We start from the raw sequence: 19,338 nt of genomic DNA, 5'->3' as shown, positions 1-19,338 counted from the left end.
GAGCTCCCCTATGCTGACTTCTCAGCCAATCCCGCTGACCGGACGGGGAGGGGTGTGGGGAGAAGAGCGGAGCACAGCGCGACAAGGCGCATGCGCAGATTGGGTGGCGCTCTGAGCGCGAGCTATGCAAATGAACTGGGCTTTCCCGAGTTTTGATTGGCTGTGAGATATGCAGGGCGTCTTCTGATTGGTTGAATGCCTTGCGCGGGTCCCAGTGTCTCCTGAGTTGAAGTTTGCAGAAGGGCTGGCTGGGACAAGCATTGTCTGTGCAGGAGTGAAAGGTGGTGGAGTCTCATTTATCCTGCAGGAAAGGATCTCAGGTAATTGCAGCCAGGATCCTGGGCTTTCTGCAGGGGGCTCTTTTTCAGTGTGCCTTCTGATTGGCTGCCCCCTTTGGCGATCCTTGCTTTGGCTCTCTGGGTTGGTTGTGCCTGGGATCCTAAACATCTAAGTACAGTGGTTCCCAAACTGTGGGTCGGGACCACTGGTGAGTGTTGGTGGGTATGTAGTCTGTGGAACTGCTTGCCACCGGATCTGGCCTAGACACCTTTAATAAGGGATTGGACAGAAAGAAAACTCCATCAAGGGTTACAAGCCGTGGTGGGTATGTGCATCCTCCTGGTTTTAGTCTGTGGGACACAGGAAGCGTGACACAAGTCATAGTATGTGCAAGCTCTTGGTTTTAGAGGCAGGCTGCCTCTGATTGCCGGATGCAGGGGAGGGCACCAGGATGCAGGTTGCATCTGTTGTCTTGTGTGCTCCCTGGGACATTAGTGGGCCACTGTGAGATACAGGAAGCTGGACTAGATGGGTCCTTGGCCTAATCTAGCGGGGCTCTTCTTAATGTAAGCATGTGTAAATACAGGTTGAGCCTACTTATCCATGACTCCCGTTGAGCCACATTCAGCCCAACCTGAAGCCTCCAGAAGTGTCATCCTGAAGCCAAAAACCAGAAGTGCCCTCCTAGGACCTCCAGAGGCCTTTCTGAGGCCCCCAAAAGCATCAGAAAGCGACTTCCAGTTTTGTCTTCCAACGTTCTTGGGAGCCTTCCAGCACTTTCGGGGGGCCTTTGTGAGGCCCTTGGAGGCCATGCACAGCCTCCATGGGCCTTAGAACAGCTCCAGACGCGACCAGAGCAAGGCTCCAGTCATGTTCGGAGCTCAGAGGACCCTGAAATCTGTGTGATTTAATATCATGCAGAATTCTGTATCCACGAGGGGTCCAGGAACTGAACCCTCACGGATAACTAGGGTTCACCTGTATAGGGAGATAAATGTTTGAGGGTCTTTTTTTCTGGTTATTATTATTTAAGTGTTGTAAACCTAGGTGGGTCCCGATATAGTATTGTTTTAAAAAAGGTATGTAGCAATTCTACCTTTCGTTATCTGAGACTATTCTTGTTATCCGTGCATCTTGTGCCAGTACTGCATCAAATGGGCATTGGCCCATGGAGAATCACTTCCAGGCTTCCCCTCCCCCCCAATCTTGGGCACCACCTTGGAGACTCCAGCTTGAACCTTCACCACTGGTGATAATCAGAGACCAATGTTGAGAGGTCTTTGGAAGGCGACCTAAGGGCTGCTCCAGGGCTGAAGCAAGCCCATGGAAGGAACCAAGAGACAGGTGGTGGAGGAGGATGGGTGAAGCAACCCCCTCCCCACTGCTGAAATCTGAGGACTCATTGTTGGGCCAGCAATCTTAAGTGAGTGGAGGGATAGCCTACACAGAGCAATCGCCATTACCACAGCCTTCAACACACTGAGAAATATCCAGCACTGATGCTGGAGGTGTTAATGAGCCCAGATGTTGGAGGTGCATCAGATGTTGGAGATGTTGATGAGACCTCACTGTCACCCACCCCATAGACTTCGTTAAGGTTCAAATTAATAGACTATATGGTGAAGAGGGTTTCCTGGAACCTAACCTCATTTTCCCCATAGGCTGAATTATTTAGAATCTGCTAATTCAGTATTCACTGTTTTCCAGGAACATAATCCTAGTGTATAACAAGAACTGGCTGTACTGTATTATAAACAAAAGGAAAATTTCCTCAACAGGTCAATTGTAGCTCTTCCTCATCCTCCACACTACAACTTCTGGAGGCCGTTACAAGAGCAAGGACTGGGGAATTCTAAACAGGGAACATGGCCCAAGGAAGGAAAGTGTAAATGAAAGTGGCACCTTCTACATGCACCACCTTCTTTTTGGGGGGTGTTGGATGTAGTTCACAACAATTCCAGTTTTTGCCTTGGTGGTCCTTGGTCGCCCAAAGATTAAGAACCACTAGTTTACAAGGTCAAATGTGCTATGCAAGCAAGATGCACCCACCCATGGCATTTTCTAAAAGTTAGGGGAGGCTTCCTCTAAGTCAGCCTAATTGATCGTGTTTGGGGAAGGGGAGTGCTGTTGACAATTAAAAATGTGGCCTTCTTCTAGGCCAGTGGGATCTGAAGCCTCTTGTCAACAGTCCTGCTTCAAGTCACAATACTAGCCTAGGTCATGCTGTGCTGGCAGGCACCAGCACCAAGCACATTTATTTATTTACTCATTCTGTAGCCTGCTTTTCTCCCAAAAGGGCACCCGAAGTGACTACACATGTCATGTATCTTGCACTCAGAATAAAAATGCTTGTCAGATAACCTATGGATGGTTGCCACTCTTTCTAGTAGTATCTTTGCGAAGTTCCTAATTTGTATTCATATTCTTTTCTGATTTCTGCTTGCTAGGTGTGCCCTGTTACAGTAAACTGTCTAGTTCAGGGATGAGTCAAGAAATGGACTGGGATCAGCTTGACATGAACCCCAGAGTGATTGCAGCTATTAGGAAAGGTAATGTATCTCTCCTTTTGTACATCCTTGTTCTCATAGTTGCGTGTCACACCCTATCTTAACTTATGAACATTGCTTCTGTTGGCCTTTGGTTTGGGGAAATTGTTCTCTGAGTCCACTATTACTCTGTACTAACTGTTCATTTATTTATAATGTTATTATATAACCCAAATAAATTTCAATGATTTCTAGAGGACTTGGGGCCCAATCCTAAGCCTGTGCCCAGGAAGACAGCAGTGCCAAAATGGTCACTGCTATATCCTGTGGGACTACAGCTGTTCCCTTACCCTGTGTAGAGCTCTGGCAGTCCCACAATTTAGCAGGCACAGAACCAAGGAGACCTGTGTCTGTCTCCGCAGCTCTGGATGGGTATGGGATGCAGTGACACTTTTGTGACAGCCATTGCCTGGGCAACACAGAAGCAAGCGGCACCAACCAGGCTCAAGATTGGGTTGTTAGTATCAGTAGGTCTCTTGCAATTGTAGTGTGAACCTACTGATTTCAAAGGGCATTAATTCTGCATAGGATCAGATAGTAATACCTGGGTGCCCTTTGGGGAGAAAGGAGGATTACAAATCCAATAATTAAATAAATAACACCACAGTCCTATGCATGTTCCCTCAGAAGAGCAAAGTCTCACTGTGTTCAGTGGGGCTTATTCCCAGGTAAGTGTGCATCGGTGCATTGCATCAAGTGTAAGTTTGCATTGTAATTAGTCAACTAACAACCCAATCCTAGGTATGCCTACTCAGAAGTAAGTCCCATTGTCGGCCCAATCCTAACTAAGGTCCCAATCTTATCCAACTTTCCAGCACCAAAGCAGCTGCAATGCAGCCCCAAGAAAACGGAACAAATGTTCCCTTACCTTAAGGAAGCTTCCATGATTGCCTCACCACCATAGGATGAAGCACATGCCCCGTTGGCACAGCTACATCAGTGCTGGAAAGTTGGATAGGATTAGGCTGTGTGTTAAATAAGACCTACTCCCAGATAAAGATGCATAGAATTTCAGCCTAATGAATGCATTAGCAGGTGAACTGTACCTATCAAGAACTTTCTCCTGGTGTAGCAACTGAAGGGCAAAAAACAGGGTTGAAAATTAGGATATAGATATCTGAAATAAGATACATCTGCCCAAGGCCTCCTACTACTTTTCACATCAAAAAGCCTAAAGTTATATTTAATAACTTCTCTCATTTCAGCTAATATAAAATCAATGAAAGAGATTTTGAATCATTCGGGAGCAGATTTGCAAAGGCTGACTCAGCTGTCCAGCATGGATGTACACTACCTACTAAGGGCAGTTTCTGGTGTATTGAGAAAGAACTCTGTCCTCACAGGTAATAGTTCTGTTGTTGCCAGTGTGTGTCCATGTCAGTGTCTGCACACACACCAGCATAGTTGTGGTTTGGGTGTCATCCTGGACTCTTCACTGCTCCTGCAGTGTAATCAGGTGGCTAGGGGAGCATTTGCTCATCTTTGGCTGATGCACTAACTGTGACCCTACCTGAGTCGAACAGACCTGGCCACAGTAGTCCACGCACCAGTGGCATCAGACTTGATTAGGCTCAGTATCAGTCTCCATGCTCATTGTGGAGCTGCCCTTGAAAACTGTCCAGAAACTGCAGTTAGTGCAGAATGTGTGGTGTAGTATTTTGACTTGGTTGAGCTGCACTGGTTGCCAATTAGTTTCTGGATGCCAATTAGTTTCTGGCTAATTGGAGAACTCATAGGAGAACTCACTTGCAATAGAGTTAAGAACTGCCTCCTCCATGGTGGCCTTCTGATGGGTGCTGAAAGCCTTTTATTAGATCCCAATACTATCCAACTTTCCAGTGCTGATGCAGCTGCAATGTAGCCCCAAAGTAATGGAACAAATGTTCCCTTACCTTGAGGAGGCCTTCTTGACTGCTCCCCCACCACAGGATGCAATTTGGTCCTTAGCAGTGCTTTTTTTTGTAAAAAAAAAAAAAAAAGGTGCAGGAACTCACAACTTGTTGATCATTTATTTATTTATTTTTAAACTGAACTTTGAGGAGTTTTGCAGCCTCAACTGGCCCCCCTTTTGGCAACTGGCAACCAACCTTTATATTTTGCAGCCATGGAGCCCCTCCCCTCCTAAAAAAAAAATTTCTTCCTCATAGGGATTTGAACCCCTAGCCTCTGGCTCCACAGACGAGCACTTTGACAATTGAGCCATAGGAACTCTTAGACTCAAAGTGTTTGGAACTAATACTTGAGGTGCTGATGGCCACCAACTATATATTAGTTCTGGGCAATCTGACTACAGGCTTTCCTATAGCCCAATGGAAAGAGTGCTGGGCTGTGGAGCACCAGGTCAGAGGTTCGAATCCCTCCCTAGCCCGCAGTTTAAAAAAAAAGCTGGAGCACAAAGTCAGAGCCGGGGGTGCCAAAAAAAAAAAAAAGGTGGAGCACAAGGTCAGAGGTTCGAATCCCTCCCTCAGTGAAAGGGGAAAAAAAGGTGCGGAAGCGTTCTATTACAAAAAAAGCCCTGGTCCTTAGTCTTCTTCCTCTAGTAGTCCCCTCCCCCCTTAAATTGTTTCCTCAGTTTTATTCTACTGTCTTTTATATGTGCTGTATTTTTATGCTTTTCATCTTTGGGTTTTTCCACTATTATTGTATTTTTTTAAATTATTGTATTTTATCCATTGCATTTTTAGTGGTTTTATGTGTTGTGAGCCACCTTGGGCATCTTAGCTTTAAAGAGGAAAGATGGCGCATAAATCGTTTTAAAAAAATAAAATTAAAACAATAGACTGCAATTCTAATCATATTTACCTAGGAGTAAGCCCTATTGAACTCCATGGGACTTACTTCTGAGTAGACATGCATAAGATTGTGCTGTAAGACATTTAATTTGCATTAGTTTCTTTCTTTTGTACCAGAAAAGAGTGAAACAGTATTCAAAGCTGTTTGAGAGTAAGGGAAAGAGGCTTTGGTGAATCAGAGATTTGCCATTTCAACTCATAAAAATACAGTAGTAGATAATTGTCTATGAAGAATTGCTGAATTCGCTACAAGCACAGGAAGACTCAAAAATAATGAGCAAAATATTGCATCCAGGAACACTTCAGGGTATCGCCTCTTTGGATATTGCATCAACTGGAAAAGCAGCCAATGATAAAAGTTTATTTTCTGACTCAGACACATGAAGTGCAAGTCTTTTTGGTAGGAACAGGGTAAATTTGAAAAATGTCACAAACTTGACTTCCATAAGAACATAAGAACAGCCGCACTGGATCAGGCCATAGGCCCATCTAGTCCAGCTTCCTATATCTCACAGCGGCCCACCAGATGCCCCAGGGAGCACACCAGATAACAAGAGACCTCATCCTGGTGCCCTCCCTTGCATCTGGCATTCTGACATAACCCATTTCTAAAATCAGGAGGTTGCGCATACACATCATGGCTTGTACCTCGTAATGGATTTTTCCTCCAGAAACTTGTCCAATCCCCTTTTAAAGGTGTCCAGGCTAGACGCCATCACCACATCCTGTGGCAAGGAGTTCCACAGACCAACCACACGCTGAGTAAAGAAATATTTTCTTTTGTCTGTTCTAACTCTCCCAACACTGCTGTGCTAGTTGTGTTCTTTGCTTTCTCACAGGTAAATCAACTGTGTTGCTTTTTCTTTTTTAAACTATTTCTTTAGCACTTCAGCTATTCCAAGACACAGACCACAGAACTTCCCAGCGTCAGAAGCTAAGCCTGGGCTGCCCCGTTCTAGACAACTTGCTACGAGGTGGCATCCCTCTTACAGGCATAACTGAAATTGCTGGTGAGAGCTCGGCAGGGAAGACCCAAATTGGTTTGCAGCTGTGCCTTTCGGTGCAGTACCCATACAAATATGGTGGACTAGGATCTGGTAAGAAAAATGTGGCTGCTGGTATGCTTGGTGGGGCTGAGGTTTGCGATCTCAAAGAGATATGAAGCTTAGTCAGGGATGTATGTCTTTGTCTTTGGTTGGCAACCTTCAGTCTCGAAAGACTATGGTATAAGCCTACAGCACCTGATATTCCCAGACGGTCTCCCATCCAAGTATTAACCAGACCTGACTCTGCTTAGCTTCCGAGATCAGACAAGATCAGGCATGTGCAGGGTAACAGTTGTATGTTGTGTGGAAAAGTCCATGGGCAATGAGCCCAAATTCTGCACCAAGAAAATCAAAGTTATCCAGCCGGTATGAATTATGCAAATTTGCATAATAGTTGCATGTACAGGCATCCCCCATATCTGCAGCCTGCTAATTATCCTGTTAATACTCACTGTCTCCTCTCTCTAGTGTGCAAGCTGCCTACCTACATGTTGTGTTCCTTAGTTAAGCAAGAAACTGTTCCATTTTTAAGGGAGAAACATGCATGCTTCTACTGGTACTAAAGACAAACAGAGATAATGGGTATGGGGGGGCTGGCAGAGAACTGCAGATAAGTGAAACTTAACATTAAACCATGGTTTACTATCACATCTCCACGTAGCCACTGAGTGTTCAGAGAAGACAGTAATTCCAGAATTTCTCTTTTTCTCCCCTTTAATTGCAGGTGCTGTTTACATTTGCACAGAAGATGTGTTCCCAAATAAGCGCCTGCAGCAACTGATCGAACAACAGCCCAGACTGAGGGCTGACGTGCCCCACGATGTCGTGCAAAAGATAAAATTCGGAAATGGTATTTTTGTTGAGCATGCCGCAGACCTTGTAAGTAGCAGAGCAGAGTGACTCACCGGTGGATTACTTTGGGAACATTAAGCCCAATTTGTACAAACATAAATAGATGGTATCTGGGCCATTTGCAGTGGGAGAAAAGGCTGTCGGTGAATCAAAATGGCAATTAATCGCATTAAGAATCCTAATACAGACTGACTTGTTGCCATAGACACCATCCGGCAGCAAATGTCAGCGGGAAAGGTCAGGAGATTGTTACAGAAATGTCAAATTATTGTGTGTGGTTGTTGGAATTGTAGTATATATTTATGCTTGTATCTCAAAGGTGCATAAATTTCATTGTGCGGCAGCACAATGACAATAAAGTTGTTACTACTACTACTACTACTACTACTACTACTACTACTAAATTAGCTGTTTCACTAAAATTATTCTGATGTACCAAATGCATCAGTACACATGGAACATTTAACAGTATGTTGCACGCAAGAAAAATGAAACTACCCCTTCCCAGAAAGTTCATGGTCCACCTTGAGAGCAGAAAGTATCCTTACCTTGACAGGTGCTTGTTCACTTTATATAGATGAGGTCATCACATTTGCACCACAAGGTGTCATTCAGAAGCCCATAGTTTGTAAGCAATATTATGGTAATTCATTCAGGGTGGGGTTCATGTTGCATTTCATAGCAGGGCTGAAAAACTTGAGCTTTTCTCCTTTTTTCCCTTTAAAAAAATCAAGTCTAGCCCTTTTTGCCATTATCTGCTTGAAAGAGCATGGACTGTGCCACTGAACTCTTGGAAGACAGGGAGGGACTTGCTAAGGGCCAAATCCTATCCAACTTTCCAGCCCTAGTGTAGCAATGCCAGTGGGGTGTGTGCTACATCCTATGGTGGGATGGTAGTTAAGAAAGCCTCCACAGGGTAAAGGAACATTTGTTCCCTTGCCTAGGGGCAGCATTGCAGCTGCACTGGTGCTGGAAAATTGGATAGAATTGGTCCCCAAGACTTCCATCAATACTGGAAAGTTGGATAGGATTGGTCCTAAGAGTGTCAGCGTAGATCCTTGGGAGTTCCAGGGTCAAATGCTCACTCAGCATAAAACTCATTAGGTGACCTCAGGCCAGTCAGCAACTCTCAGCCTAACCTAACTCACAGGGATGTTTTGAGGATAAAATGGGAGCAGAGAGAGTAGAACTTATACTCCCAGGTGTTGGGCTTCTTGGAGGACGGGTGGTAGAAAAATTAAGATATATTCCAAACAGTTGTGGAAATAGTGAACAACTTCGAGTGCCTGCCTGTGCTGGAGGAGCTTGACAGTGAACCAACCCTAGAAGAACTTCACGTGGCCCTGGACTCCCTTGCCTTTGGCAAGGCACCAGGGAAAGACAGCATTCCTGCTGAAGTCCTAAAGTGCTACAAAAAGATCATTGCCACTGAGCTGCATGAAATCCTCTGCTGGAGAGAAGGTGGAGTACCACAGGACATGAGGGATGCAAACATCGTCACGCTGTACAAGAACAAAGGCGACAGGGGTGACTGCAATAACTACCGTGGCATCTCTCTCCTTAGCGTTGTAGGAAAGCTGTTTGCCCGAGTTGCACTAAAGAGGCTCCAGGTACTTGCAGAGAGCGCCTATCCAGAATCGTAGTGCAGATTCCGAGCCAACAGGTCCACCACCGATATGGTATTCTCCTTTAGACAGCTGCAGGAGAAATGCAGAGAACAACAGCCACTCTTTATAGCCTTCATAGATTTCACGAAGGCTTTCGACCTGGTCAGCAGGGACGGCCTCTTCAAGATTCTCCCCAAGATCGGATGTCCACCCAGGCTCCTCAGCATCATCAGGTCTTTCCATGAGGACATGAAAGGCACTGTAGTCTTTGATGGCTCCACATCAGACCCCTTTGACATCCGTTGCGGACATTCCGATGTCAGACCCCTTTGACATCCGAAGCGGAGTGAAGCAGGGCTGTGTTCTTGCGCCAACCTTGTTTGGGATTTTCTTCGCTGTCCTGCTGAATCAGGCCTTTGGAACTGCAACAGAAGGCATCTATCTCCGGACCAGATCAGAAGGAAAGCTCTTCAACCTCGCCAGACTGAGAGCAAAGTCCAAAGTCCAGCTGAAATGTCTGCGTGACTTCCTCTTTGCCGACTATGCAGCTGTCACCGCCCACTCTGCCAAAGATCTCCAGCAGCTCATGAACTATTTTAGCAAAGCCTGCCAAGACTTTGGACTGACGATCAGCCTGAAGAAAACACAGGTCATGGTTCAGGATGTGGACTCACCTCCCTGCATTACAATCTCTGTGCACGAACTGGAGGTTGTCCATGACTTTGTGTATTTCTCTCGATACCAAGCTAAACAAATGCATTGGTAAAGCAGCTACCACATTTTCCAGACTCACAAAGAGAGTCTGGTCCAACAAGAAGCTGACGGAACATACCAAGATCCAGGTCTACAGAGCTTTGCGTCTTGAGTACACTTTTGTACTGCAGCGAGTCATGGACTCTTCGCTCGCAACAGGAGAAGAAGCTGAACGCGTTCCACATGCGCTGCCTGCGACGCATCGGTATCACCTGGCAGGACAAAGTTCCAAACAACACAGTCCTGGAACGAGCTGGAATCCCCAGCATGTATACACTGCTGAAACAGAGACGCCTGCGTTGGCTTGGTCATGTCGTGAGAATGGGCAATGGTCAGATCCCAAAGGATCTCCTGTATGGAGAACTTGTGCAGGGAAAGTGCCCTACAGGTAGGTAGACCACAGCTGCGCTACAAGGATATCTGCAAGAGGGATCCGAAAGCCTTAGGAATGAACCTCAACAGATGGGAAACCTTGGCCTCTGAGCGTTCTGCTTGGAGGCAGGCTGTGCAACATGGCCTTTCCCAGTTTGAAGAGACACTTTGCCAACAGACTGAGGCAAAGAGCCAAAGAAGGAAGACCCATAGCCAGGGGGAGAGACCAGGGACACACTATACTTGCTCCCAGTGTGGAAGGGATTATCACTCCCGAATTGGCCTTTTCAGCCACACTAGATGCTGTTCCGGAACCACCATTCAGAGCATGATACCATAGTCTTTCGAGACTGAAGGTTGCCAACAAGTGTGGAAATAGTAGCTGAGATGAAAACCCATGTTTTTCCCTGCAACAATATTCTGCAATTTGAGACAGGATAGAACACAACCTATTCTCCCTGCAGTGCAGGGGTTAAGAACTAGCTGGGATTAAGAATGTTGGGGCTCTCCCTCGTGATCCTCTTGCCCCAGCAACTGAGTCATGACTGCATCCCTTATGCTACAGAAATATTTGTTAATAGCATATACCAATGAGTGCACACCCCTGAAAAAGGGGGCTCTACACTTGATAATTATTAAGGTTGGGACTTCCACTGGGCTGCATGTTCTCTGTGCTAAACACTATACGTTACAATCTGTCTCTCTGTTTCCAGTTTCTTTCTCCATTCGTATCTTTCAGCCTCCCATTTTCAGTGTTTCCTTATCTCAAGCTCTTTGCTTGCATGTCTCTCCCAGCCTACCTTGTCTTGCCAGTGTTTCCTTTAGTCTTTATTTCAGCCTTGTCAGAGTAAACATGATCTGGATCAAATAGGCTTTAGTAACTTATGGGAGTCTTTTCTCTCTCTCCTTCCTGCTCCCCCCACCCCTTCATCTTCATCTTCTTGTCACATTGTTCTGAGTAACAGCACAATCCTATGCACATCTAACTCAGATATCTACTTCCATTGTGTTCAGTGGGGCATACCCCCAGGAAACTGTGTACTGGATTGCCACCTTACTCCTACTGGACACTCTGGAGCTTACTTCAGAGTAAACCTGCCCTGGATCAAGTGACTAGGCTGCAGGAGCTGGATTTGAGCCTACTTTGCTTCCCTATTGTCCTCCACCTCCAATAGTCTGTATATGTTCTACTTTTTAAAAGATGAATTGATCTTGCATAATCAATTGCTTGGCAAAAAACTAGATTGCCCCCTGGCACACTCAGTTCTCTTTCTACATGAGCACAACAAAGGAATCAATAAAATTTTCCAACAGCACACAATTTTCCTTTGATTTGAAATTGGTTGCTTTTGTTCTCTTTCTGTCCCCCAAAATGTTTGATTTCTACTGGTCACCTTTTATATGAATCTAGAATGCATGGATGGATATTTGGTTGGTGTTTTTTAAAAATCCATTTTAAATATCTTTGGATTTAACAAACAATCTTTGAGTTTATCCATTGAGCTGTAGCACAGTGGTTAAGAGAATGCTGTTCAAATGTCATCTTGGTCACAGACTCACTAGCTATTCTAAGGCAAGCTGCTGGCTTTCAGCCTCAGCTCCCAATCTACAGCATGAGGATATAGTACTGGCTTGTGTTACGGGACTAGTGTAGGCATTACTTTGCTAATTTACAGTAAGTGCTTTGAATGCTGGAAATGGAAAAGGTGCAAAAGAGAGCCACTAAGATGATTACTGGGCTAGGGCACCTTCCTTATGAGGAAAGGCTACGGCGTTTGGGCCTCTTCAGCCTAGAAAAGAGGCGCCTGAGGGGGGACACGATTGAGACATACAAAATTATGCAGGGAATGGACAGAGTGGATAGGGAGATGCTTTTTACACTCTCACATAACACCAGAACCAGGGAACATCCACTAAAATTTAGTGTTGGGAGAGTTAGAACAGACAAAAGAAAATATTTCTTTACTCAGTGTGTGGTTGGTATGTGGAACTCCTTGCCACAGGATGTGGTGATGGCATCTGGCCAGGATGCCTTTAAAAGGGGATTGGACAAGTTTCTGGAGGAAAAATCCATTACGGGTTACAAGCCATGATGTACATGTGCAACTTCCTGATTTTAGAAATAGGCTATGTCAGAATGCCAATGCAAGGGAAGGCACCAGGATGCAGGTCTTTTGTTATCTGGTGTGCTCCCTGGGGCATTTGGTGGGCTGCTGTGAGATACAGGAAGCTGGACTAGATGGGCCTATGGCCTGATCCAGTGGGGCTGTTCTTATGTTCTTATGCTGAAAGTACTATATCACCACCAAATAGGGCTATAACTGGGTTTATACTATTACTGGATATGTATCTGTCCTAGCAATAATCAAAGCTGCTTACCTCCTGTGAGCTCCAAATAGGGTTTATACAGTATAGTCATGCAGAGTTTATAAGGCTCTGCCCTAGAATGTATATTTTATAATGCAGTGCCTTTGATTGCCTGAGAAGTACTTTCCCATCACCATTGTGCAATCACAGCCAGCTTAGACAAGAGGGTGGTGGCTTTAAGAAAGGCTTGAGTGTCTTCAGCAGTGCATGCTGGGGCAGGGCAAGAGTTCAGAAGCTGCCAAAAGCTGAACACAACCAAAAAAAACACAACCAAAAGCTGCGGGCTACAATCCAGCTCACAGTAGACCTAAGATTACAATTCTATGCACACTTACCTAGGAATAGGTCCCATTGATCACACTGGGATTTGTTTATGAATCAATATAAGAATTGCACGGTAAGGTACATTGAAACTAATGGAGCTAGTTGGTCATGATTAACTCAAGTCCTCATCATTTCCACCAGGGGAACCAGAAATCAGCAGCAAGATATCACCATGACTGTGCTGCTGCTGAGCAGGGAAATCTTTTAAAACTTACCTAGGGGTCACTATGATTTTTCTGGAGGGTCTGGGGAGCCTGCAGCCCCCTCTGCACCTCCAAAGTCCTTTAAAAAGGGAGAGGACCACTTTTGGTTTCAAAACAAAAATAGGAAGAGTGTGTGTGTGTGTGTGTGTGTGTGTGTGTGTGTGTGTGTTTTTAACAGGGCTTTGGAGGCATAGGGAGGGCTACAGAGGGGGGGCGTAGGCTCCCCAGACCCTCCAGAAAGCTATAATGACTCCAGATAAGTTTTTAGAAACCCTTCCCTGCCCAGCAGCAGCGCAATCATGGCAATCACCTTGTTGCTGATTTCTAGTTCCCCTGGTGAGTCGCGACCCACCAGTTTGGGAAGCACTGCTCTAGTGCCATTTTAGAGCATATCCTTTGCACACAAAACATCCCGAATTCAGTCCTTGCCATTTCCAGTTATTAAAAGGATTTCAGATAGCTGAATGGGGAAAAAACCCACAGTAGAGAGCCTCTGGCAGTCAGAGTCGAGCACACAGCTAGATAGACCAATGTTCTGATTTTATCTACAGCAGCTTTACATGTCAAGTACTGTTTTTAAAAAATTTGTATCGTGCTGAGTGCGCAAAGAGCTTCACACATTTGACCTTGATGTAGTCCTTCCAAGTGTAAGGTGAGCAATGTTATCCTCCTGCTGTAGCTAGGGAACCAAGGCTGAGAGGGAGTAGTTCACCTGTGTCCACCTAGTATGTTCATAGCAGCGGGGAGACTTGAACTGGGGCAGTCCAGCTTCCCAGGTCAGTCTCAATGAAACGTCTTTTCCTTAACCTGCTTTTAAAGTGGTCTTCTTATTGCAGGACACTTTCCAGGACTGCGTTACTAAAAGGATCCACGTGCTGCTCGCAAGAGGCATGGTGCGCCTGGTTATCGTTGACTCCATAGCTGCCTTATTTCGGTGTGAATTTGGAGCAAAGGATTCGGTTCTGAGAGCCAAATACTTGCAGGCATTTGGAGCAAAACTTCACAGTTTGAGCAGCAAGTTCCGGACGCCCATTATATGCATCAATCAGGTGAGAAGGCAGAAGTAGCTTCTTGGCATCACCATTACGGCAAGGAAAGCGCCCTACAGGTAGACCACAGCTGCGATACAAGGACATCTGCAAGAGGGATCTGAAGGCCTTAGGGATGGACCTCAACAAGTGGGAAACCCTGGCCTCTGAGCGGCCCGCTTGGAGGCAGGCTGTGCAGCATGGCCTTTCCCAGTTTGAAGAGACACTTTGCCAACAGTCTGAGGCTAAGAGGCAAAGAAGGAAGGCCCATAGCCAGGGAGACAGACCAGGGACAGGCTGCACTTGCTCCCAGTGTGGAAGGGATTGTCACTCCCGGATTGGCCTTTTCAGCCACACTAGACGCTGTGCCAGAACCACCTTTCAGAGCGCGATACCATAGTCTTTCGAGACTGAAGGTTGCCAATACAATATTCAGTAGAACTGAAACTGCAGGATCTGGACCTGCATATATAAATGGGCAGCTCAAGCCAATGCTACCCTCGCATAAGGCATGTTTGTGCCACTCGGGGAGTAAATGGTGCCAGTGGGGAGGCTTGCACTGCCCCATTGACACCGCAGCCTGAGACAGCGCTGCTAACAGAGCTCAGGTAAGCGCTGAGCAGTGGGGGGAGGTGTTTCTGGGCAGGGGAGGGCAGAACGGAAGGTGGAACCAGCCTGGGAGGGGGGTGAAGGAGGACTAATCCTATCCTCTCTCCCGGCCCACAGTGCTGACATGGGGCTTCTTGAGTCTGCGCCAGCGATTCAGCTGGCACATCTCCAAGAAGCCCCACTGAACAGGCTGGGGCTTTACTCGGCTTTACTCTGGAGAAATCTCCAGTCTGCTCAAATCTAGCACAGTCTACAGCAGTAGCTGTTCTGCGCCGCTGCTCCTGTGCTGGATAGGATTGGGCTGTGAACGAACTGCAAGCAACAGCAGACTTGAGAAACTGGCATTAAGTTTATTAAATCACCCATGTGCCCCGTTCAAGAAAGGCGTTCACAAAGTGGTTTATGTAGCAAAATAAAGAAAAAGATAGTTCTTTGTGCCAGAATGAGAAGCTTGCAACAGCTGGTGGAAAAGACAGTATGCTGCGGTGCATAGGGACAGTTGCCCTTCTCCTGCTACATAGAAGAGAAACATCACTTATAGGAGCCCATTGACAGTTGTAGGGATGAGTTCTCTGAGTGAGAAGATCTCTGGCTGTTAGGGATCCTGCTTATTAGTTAGCATAGGAGGAGTCAAAATTGGTCTGCCTTATGAATTCTCATTAACTTCACAGCCAGACTTTATCCCTATCCTATCCACCCTTGATCATTGCCTCTTCTGGTGAATTTTAAATGTAGTGTTAATGAACCAGGAATGGGAAAACCCAGCATGGCTTGACTCGAGTCAAGATGGAGTTGCCGAGTCATCCTTTAGTAATTCTAAAGGACTCAAGCCGGGTCCTCTCCCACTTTAAAAAGCGTGCTGGGAAAAAAACAGGGCTGCTGCCAGAATGCGTGTTGGAGCTCTCTTTCAACAAATCCCCTGATGTCCCCATCCATCTGTAAACAGGGCAGGAGGGGGTTGGAGGGAGAGCTGGGAGAGAAGAAGCAAGAGGGAGGAGGGTCATGTGCAGCAGCTGCAAGGTTTACCAGGACTATCCACTGTAGCTGGTCATTCAATGAGAATTCTATCTCCCTTTCCATGTGGTGCAAAGCGTGATCACTATGAACTCCCTCTCCCTGGGCTTCTCAAGCCAATTGCAAGGCAAGAATTCCCCCCCCCCTTGGCTTCTGCTCTCTCTCAGCCAATGAAAATATCAGAATGCAAATCCTTTTTCCAATGATAATCCCTTCTTATCAGAGACAGGAAAAGAGAGCCCAGTCCTGCCTCCACCCCCACTCATTGCAACATTAACCCTTCCTGGCTCCCAGCTGGAACCTCCCTGCTGCTGGCCACACAAGGTTTTTCACTCTGCATAAACAGTAAGCAAGCACACCCAGACACTAGCAGACTTGAGTCAGCATGCTTGGGGAAGAATACTGGGGGGGGGGGCCTTGACTCGAGTCTTTTCAGAGTCTTCCATGTGCATGACTCACAAGTTGCCCCAAATCACACATTTTCAAGTTTGAGTCACTAACTTTCATTCCCAACCCTGTAATGAACTCACAAGAACTTAATCTGCCCTAAATTCTTTACTTCAAGAGCATACGGAAGTGTATAATTTTCCTTCCCTTAGACAAAGTGGGCCTTGTAAACCTTTGCTCCATCTCTTTTTCACTCTAGGTAACTGACACGATGGATGAGAGAGGAGGTGCTGTTCAGTGCAGTCCCGGGTGAGTACAAGAAAGGCAACACGCAGAGTGATGTCATGCTTGCATGTAATGACTCTGCTGTTACAGGACAGGTTGGCCAATCAGTCAAATTCGAGTCAACATGCAGAACTTGAACTGAAACTTGCTTACTGTCCAGAACTCAAAGATAGTTTCTTAGAAATTAAGCTATGACTAATTGCTACAAGACTAAGCACTGAACAGTATACTCTTCATTGTGTGTTACAACAGGGGTGAACCGAAGGTCTATTGGTAGATCCCAACAGATCTCTGGATGGCTTGAGTTCTCTCTAGTTGTTCATCTTCATAGGGTGATGAATATGTGAGGGCTTCTCCAGCATGTGCTGCTGTCACACATGCTTAGCACACCATTCCCCCATCACTGATTGCCGATTGACTGCAGTGACAAACACAGAGTTTGTCTTTGTAATTTTAGACCAGGCTCCAACAAACCCCAGCCCGGGGACGAGATCCGGAGTTTGGGGAATGCCTTTCACCCCATAAGAATAGCCCCACTGGATCAGGCCATAGGCCCATCTAGTCCAGCTTCCTGTATCTCACAGCAGCCCACCAAATGCCCCAGGGAGCACACCAGATAACAAGAGACCTGCATCCTGGTGCTCTCCCTTGCATCTGGCATTCTGACATAGCCCATTTCTAAAACCAGGAGGTTGCACATACACATCATGTAACCTGTGATGGCTTTTTCCTCCATAAACTTGTCCAATCGCCTTTTAAAGGTGTCCAGGCCAGATGCCATCACCACATCCTGCAGCAAGGAGTTCCACATGATTGAGTAACCACATGTTGAGTAAAGAAATATTTCTTTTGTCTGTCCTAACTCTCCCGGCACTTAATTTTAGTGGATGTCCCCTGGTTCTGGTGTTATGTGAGAGTGTAAAGAGCATCTCTCTATCCACTCTCTCCTTCCCATGCATAATTTTATGTGTCTCAATCATGTGTGTCCCCCAGGCGCCTCTTTTTCAGACTGAAGAGGCCCAAATGCTATAGCCTTTCCTCACAAGGAAGGTGCCCCAGCCCAGTAATCGTCTTAGTTGCTCTCTTTTGCACCTTTTCCATCTCCACTATGTCCTTTTTGAGATGTGGCGACCAGAACTGGACACAATACTCCAGGTGTGGCCTTACCATTGATTTGTACAATGGTATTATATTAGCTGAATGAAGCTTACTGTTCTGGCCCTGTGTAGCTCATTGTCCAAGTTGATCTGGGCCCTTGGATGCTTTGGGCAGCCACGTCTGCCCGGACATCCTATCGCACAGCCTTCTGGAATGCTGGACAACAGACACGACTGCCCAGTGTCTCCAGGGGCCCAGATCTATTTGGATGATGAACCACATGGGCTGGAACTGTAAGCTGCGGTTCGAACAAGGACTGCATTCTCGGTGCACAGCTGTCACAAGTTTAGTAACCACTGTTATAGACCTTCAGACAGGAAGAGGGTTAAATATGCATGTCATCATTGCACTATGGAGAAGTCTTCATGCCTTAGTCTCACCATGGAGAAGAACTGAATCCTATTTTTCAGTAGGTTAAGGGGAAATCAAAACTCCTTTCTAAACAAAGAAAAGGACTCTGCTTTCCTTCTCCCAGGATAAAATTCTTGATCTTATTGTGATATGTGTATAGGTTTGTACTTGTATCTGCAGAATAGCCCCATTATCTGGCTTGTCTCTTGCACCACTATTAGTTTCAGTGGGTAGATCACAGGGTTTGTGAAACAAATAGATCCCTGTCCATTCTTGTGTTTTAACACACTATTACCTAAACAGCCTCAGGCTGACAAGTGTGTTTTTAACTCTTAGGATAGACTCTAAGTCAGTTCAAACTTTACTGGACTAATCTGCAAATTAAACCTTGCAGCCCTAATGAGACTGTTTAATAGATACAGGCTCTCTTGTGTTTCAGCCCCACAGCAAAGAGCATTGCTCCAGCACTTGGAATAACTTGGTCCAACCAGTTATTCATGAGACTGATGACAAGCCGCACATCATACCTAGAGGAAGCTATTGGAGGTGCCCCACACCATGGGAGAGGTGTGTTGCGAACACTGAGCGTTATTTTTGCTCCCCATCTGCCCCAGTCTCTTTGCTACTACACAGTAAACTTGGAAGGTGTAAAAGGAATAAAGGTGGAGACTCAAACATAACATGCAGCAGTAGGTAAGGCACCATGTCTTGCATCTGCTTTGCAGGAGGTAAAAAAAAAACTGTCATTGTCTTTTAAAAATGAACCAGAAGCTATTCATGTCACGAGAGTGTCAATTTAACAACTGCCTCATCACTGCAAAACGAGTGGAAACAGTGGCAGACTTGCCAGTGGCAGATGTGCTAATCAGGACTGCACCCTTGGTGAAAGATGTTGGAGAATGCAAGCAAACAGCAGATTGAAGCATAAATAATGTCACAAGAGTCACAGTTTAAGTGACTGCAAAGCTATCTTAGGCTATTTTAACAATGCACTGAGATTGGCAGTAATCCAGCTCCTTCAGAGTCAACTTGTTAAGTCTATCAAGCAATGCTAATGGCTCATAAGCCTGTATTCCTGTAAGCCTGTAGGGTAGTAAGGTAACTAATTTCTTGTTACACAATTGCCATCATAGGAGTAAGTACTTTGCCAGAAGTGAAGTTTTTTCCCCCCTTCTAAACTGAGTACTCTAAAACCAAATAACCTATTTCTGAAATGGTAGTTCTTGGACCCCAGCAACTTGTTTAAGGCTGCAGTTTCCTGAAAAGTGTGCATTTGCAGCCTTCTTCTAAGCACTAAGCACTTAAAAGTAATTCTAAGTAATTATGCCTAGGATTGTAAGCCTATTAATTCCATGTTAGACTGTG

The 19,338-nt window shown here is 45.8% G+C and overlaps 1 protein-coding gene across 1 annotated transcript; it reads left to right on the top strand.

Moving 5' to 3' along the window:
- Positions 1–244: 244 nt before the first annotated feature.
- Positions 245–18,653, top strand: XRCC3 (X-ray repair cross complementing 3). The gene is made up of 8 exons (XM_066612295.1): positions 245–320; positions 2,727–2,828; positions 4,031–4,168; positions 6,502–6,714; positions 7,388–7,542; positions 13,978–14,190; positions 16,439–16,488; positions 18,413–18,653. The coding sequence occupies exons 2-8, from the start codon at positions 2,762–2,764 to the stop codon at positions 18,651–18,653; spliced, it is 1,077 nt and encodes a 358-aa protein (XP_066468392.1). The 5' UTR covers positions 245–320; positions 2,727–2,761.
- Positions 18,654–19,338: the final 685 nt, after the last annotated feature.

Source organism: Tiliqua scincoides, chromosome 1, assembly GCF_035046505.1.
Source record: "Tiliqua scincoides isolate rTilSci1 chromosome 1, rTilSci1.hap2, whole genome shotgun sequence".
Taxonomy (NCBI): domain Eukaryota; kingdom Metazoa; phylum Chordata; class Lepidosauria; order Squamata; family Scincidae; genus Tiliqua; species Tiliqua scincoides.
This window is presented reverse-complemented; position numbering and strand designations above follow the sequence as displayed.

Bases quoted from the DNA above. Each gene is read 5' to 3' on its own strand.
- XRCC3 (XM_066612295.1), top strand. From the start codon at position 2,762: ATGAGTCAAGAAATGGACTGGGATCAGCTTGACATGAACCCCAGAGTG. The intron at 6,715-7,387 runs GTAAGAAAAATG...CTTTAATTGCAG, and splicing joins ATATGGTGGACTAGGATCTG to GTGCTGTTTACATTTGCACA. The intron at 7,543-13,977 runs GTAAGTAGCAGA...TTCTTATTGCAG, and splicing joins TTGAGCATGCCGCAGACCTT to GACACTTTCCAGGACTGCGT.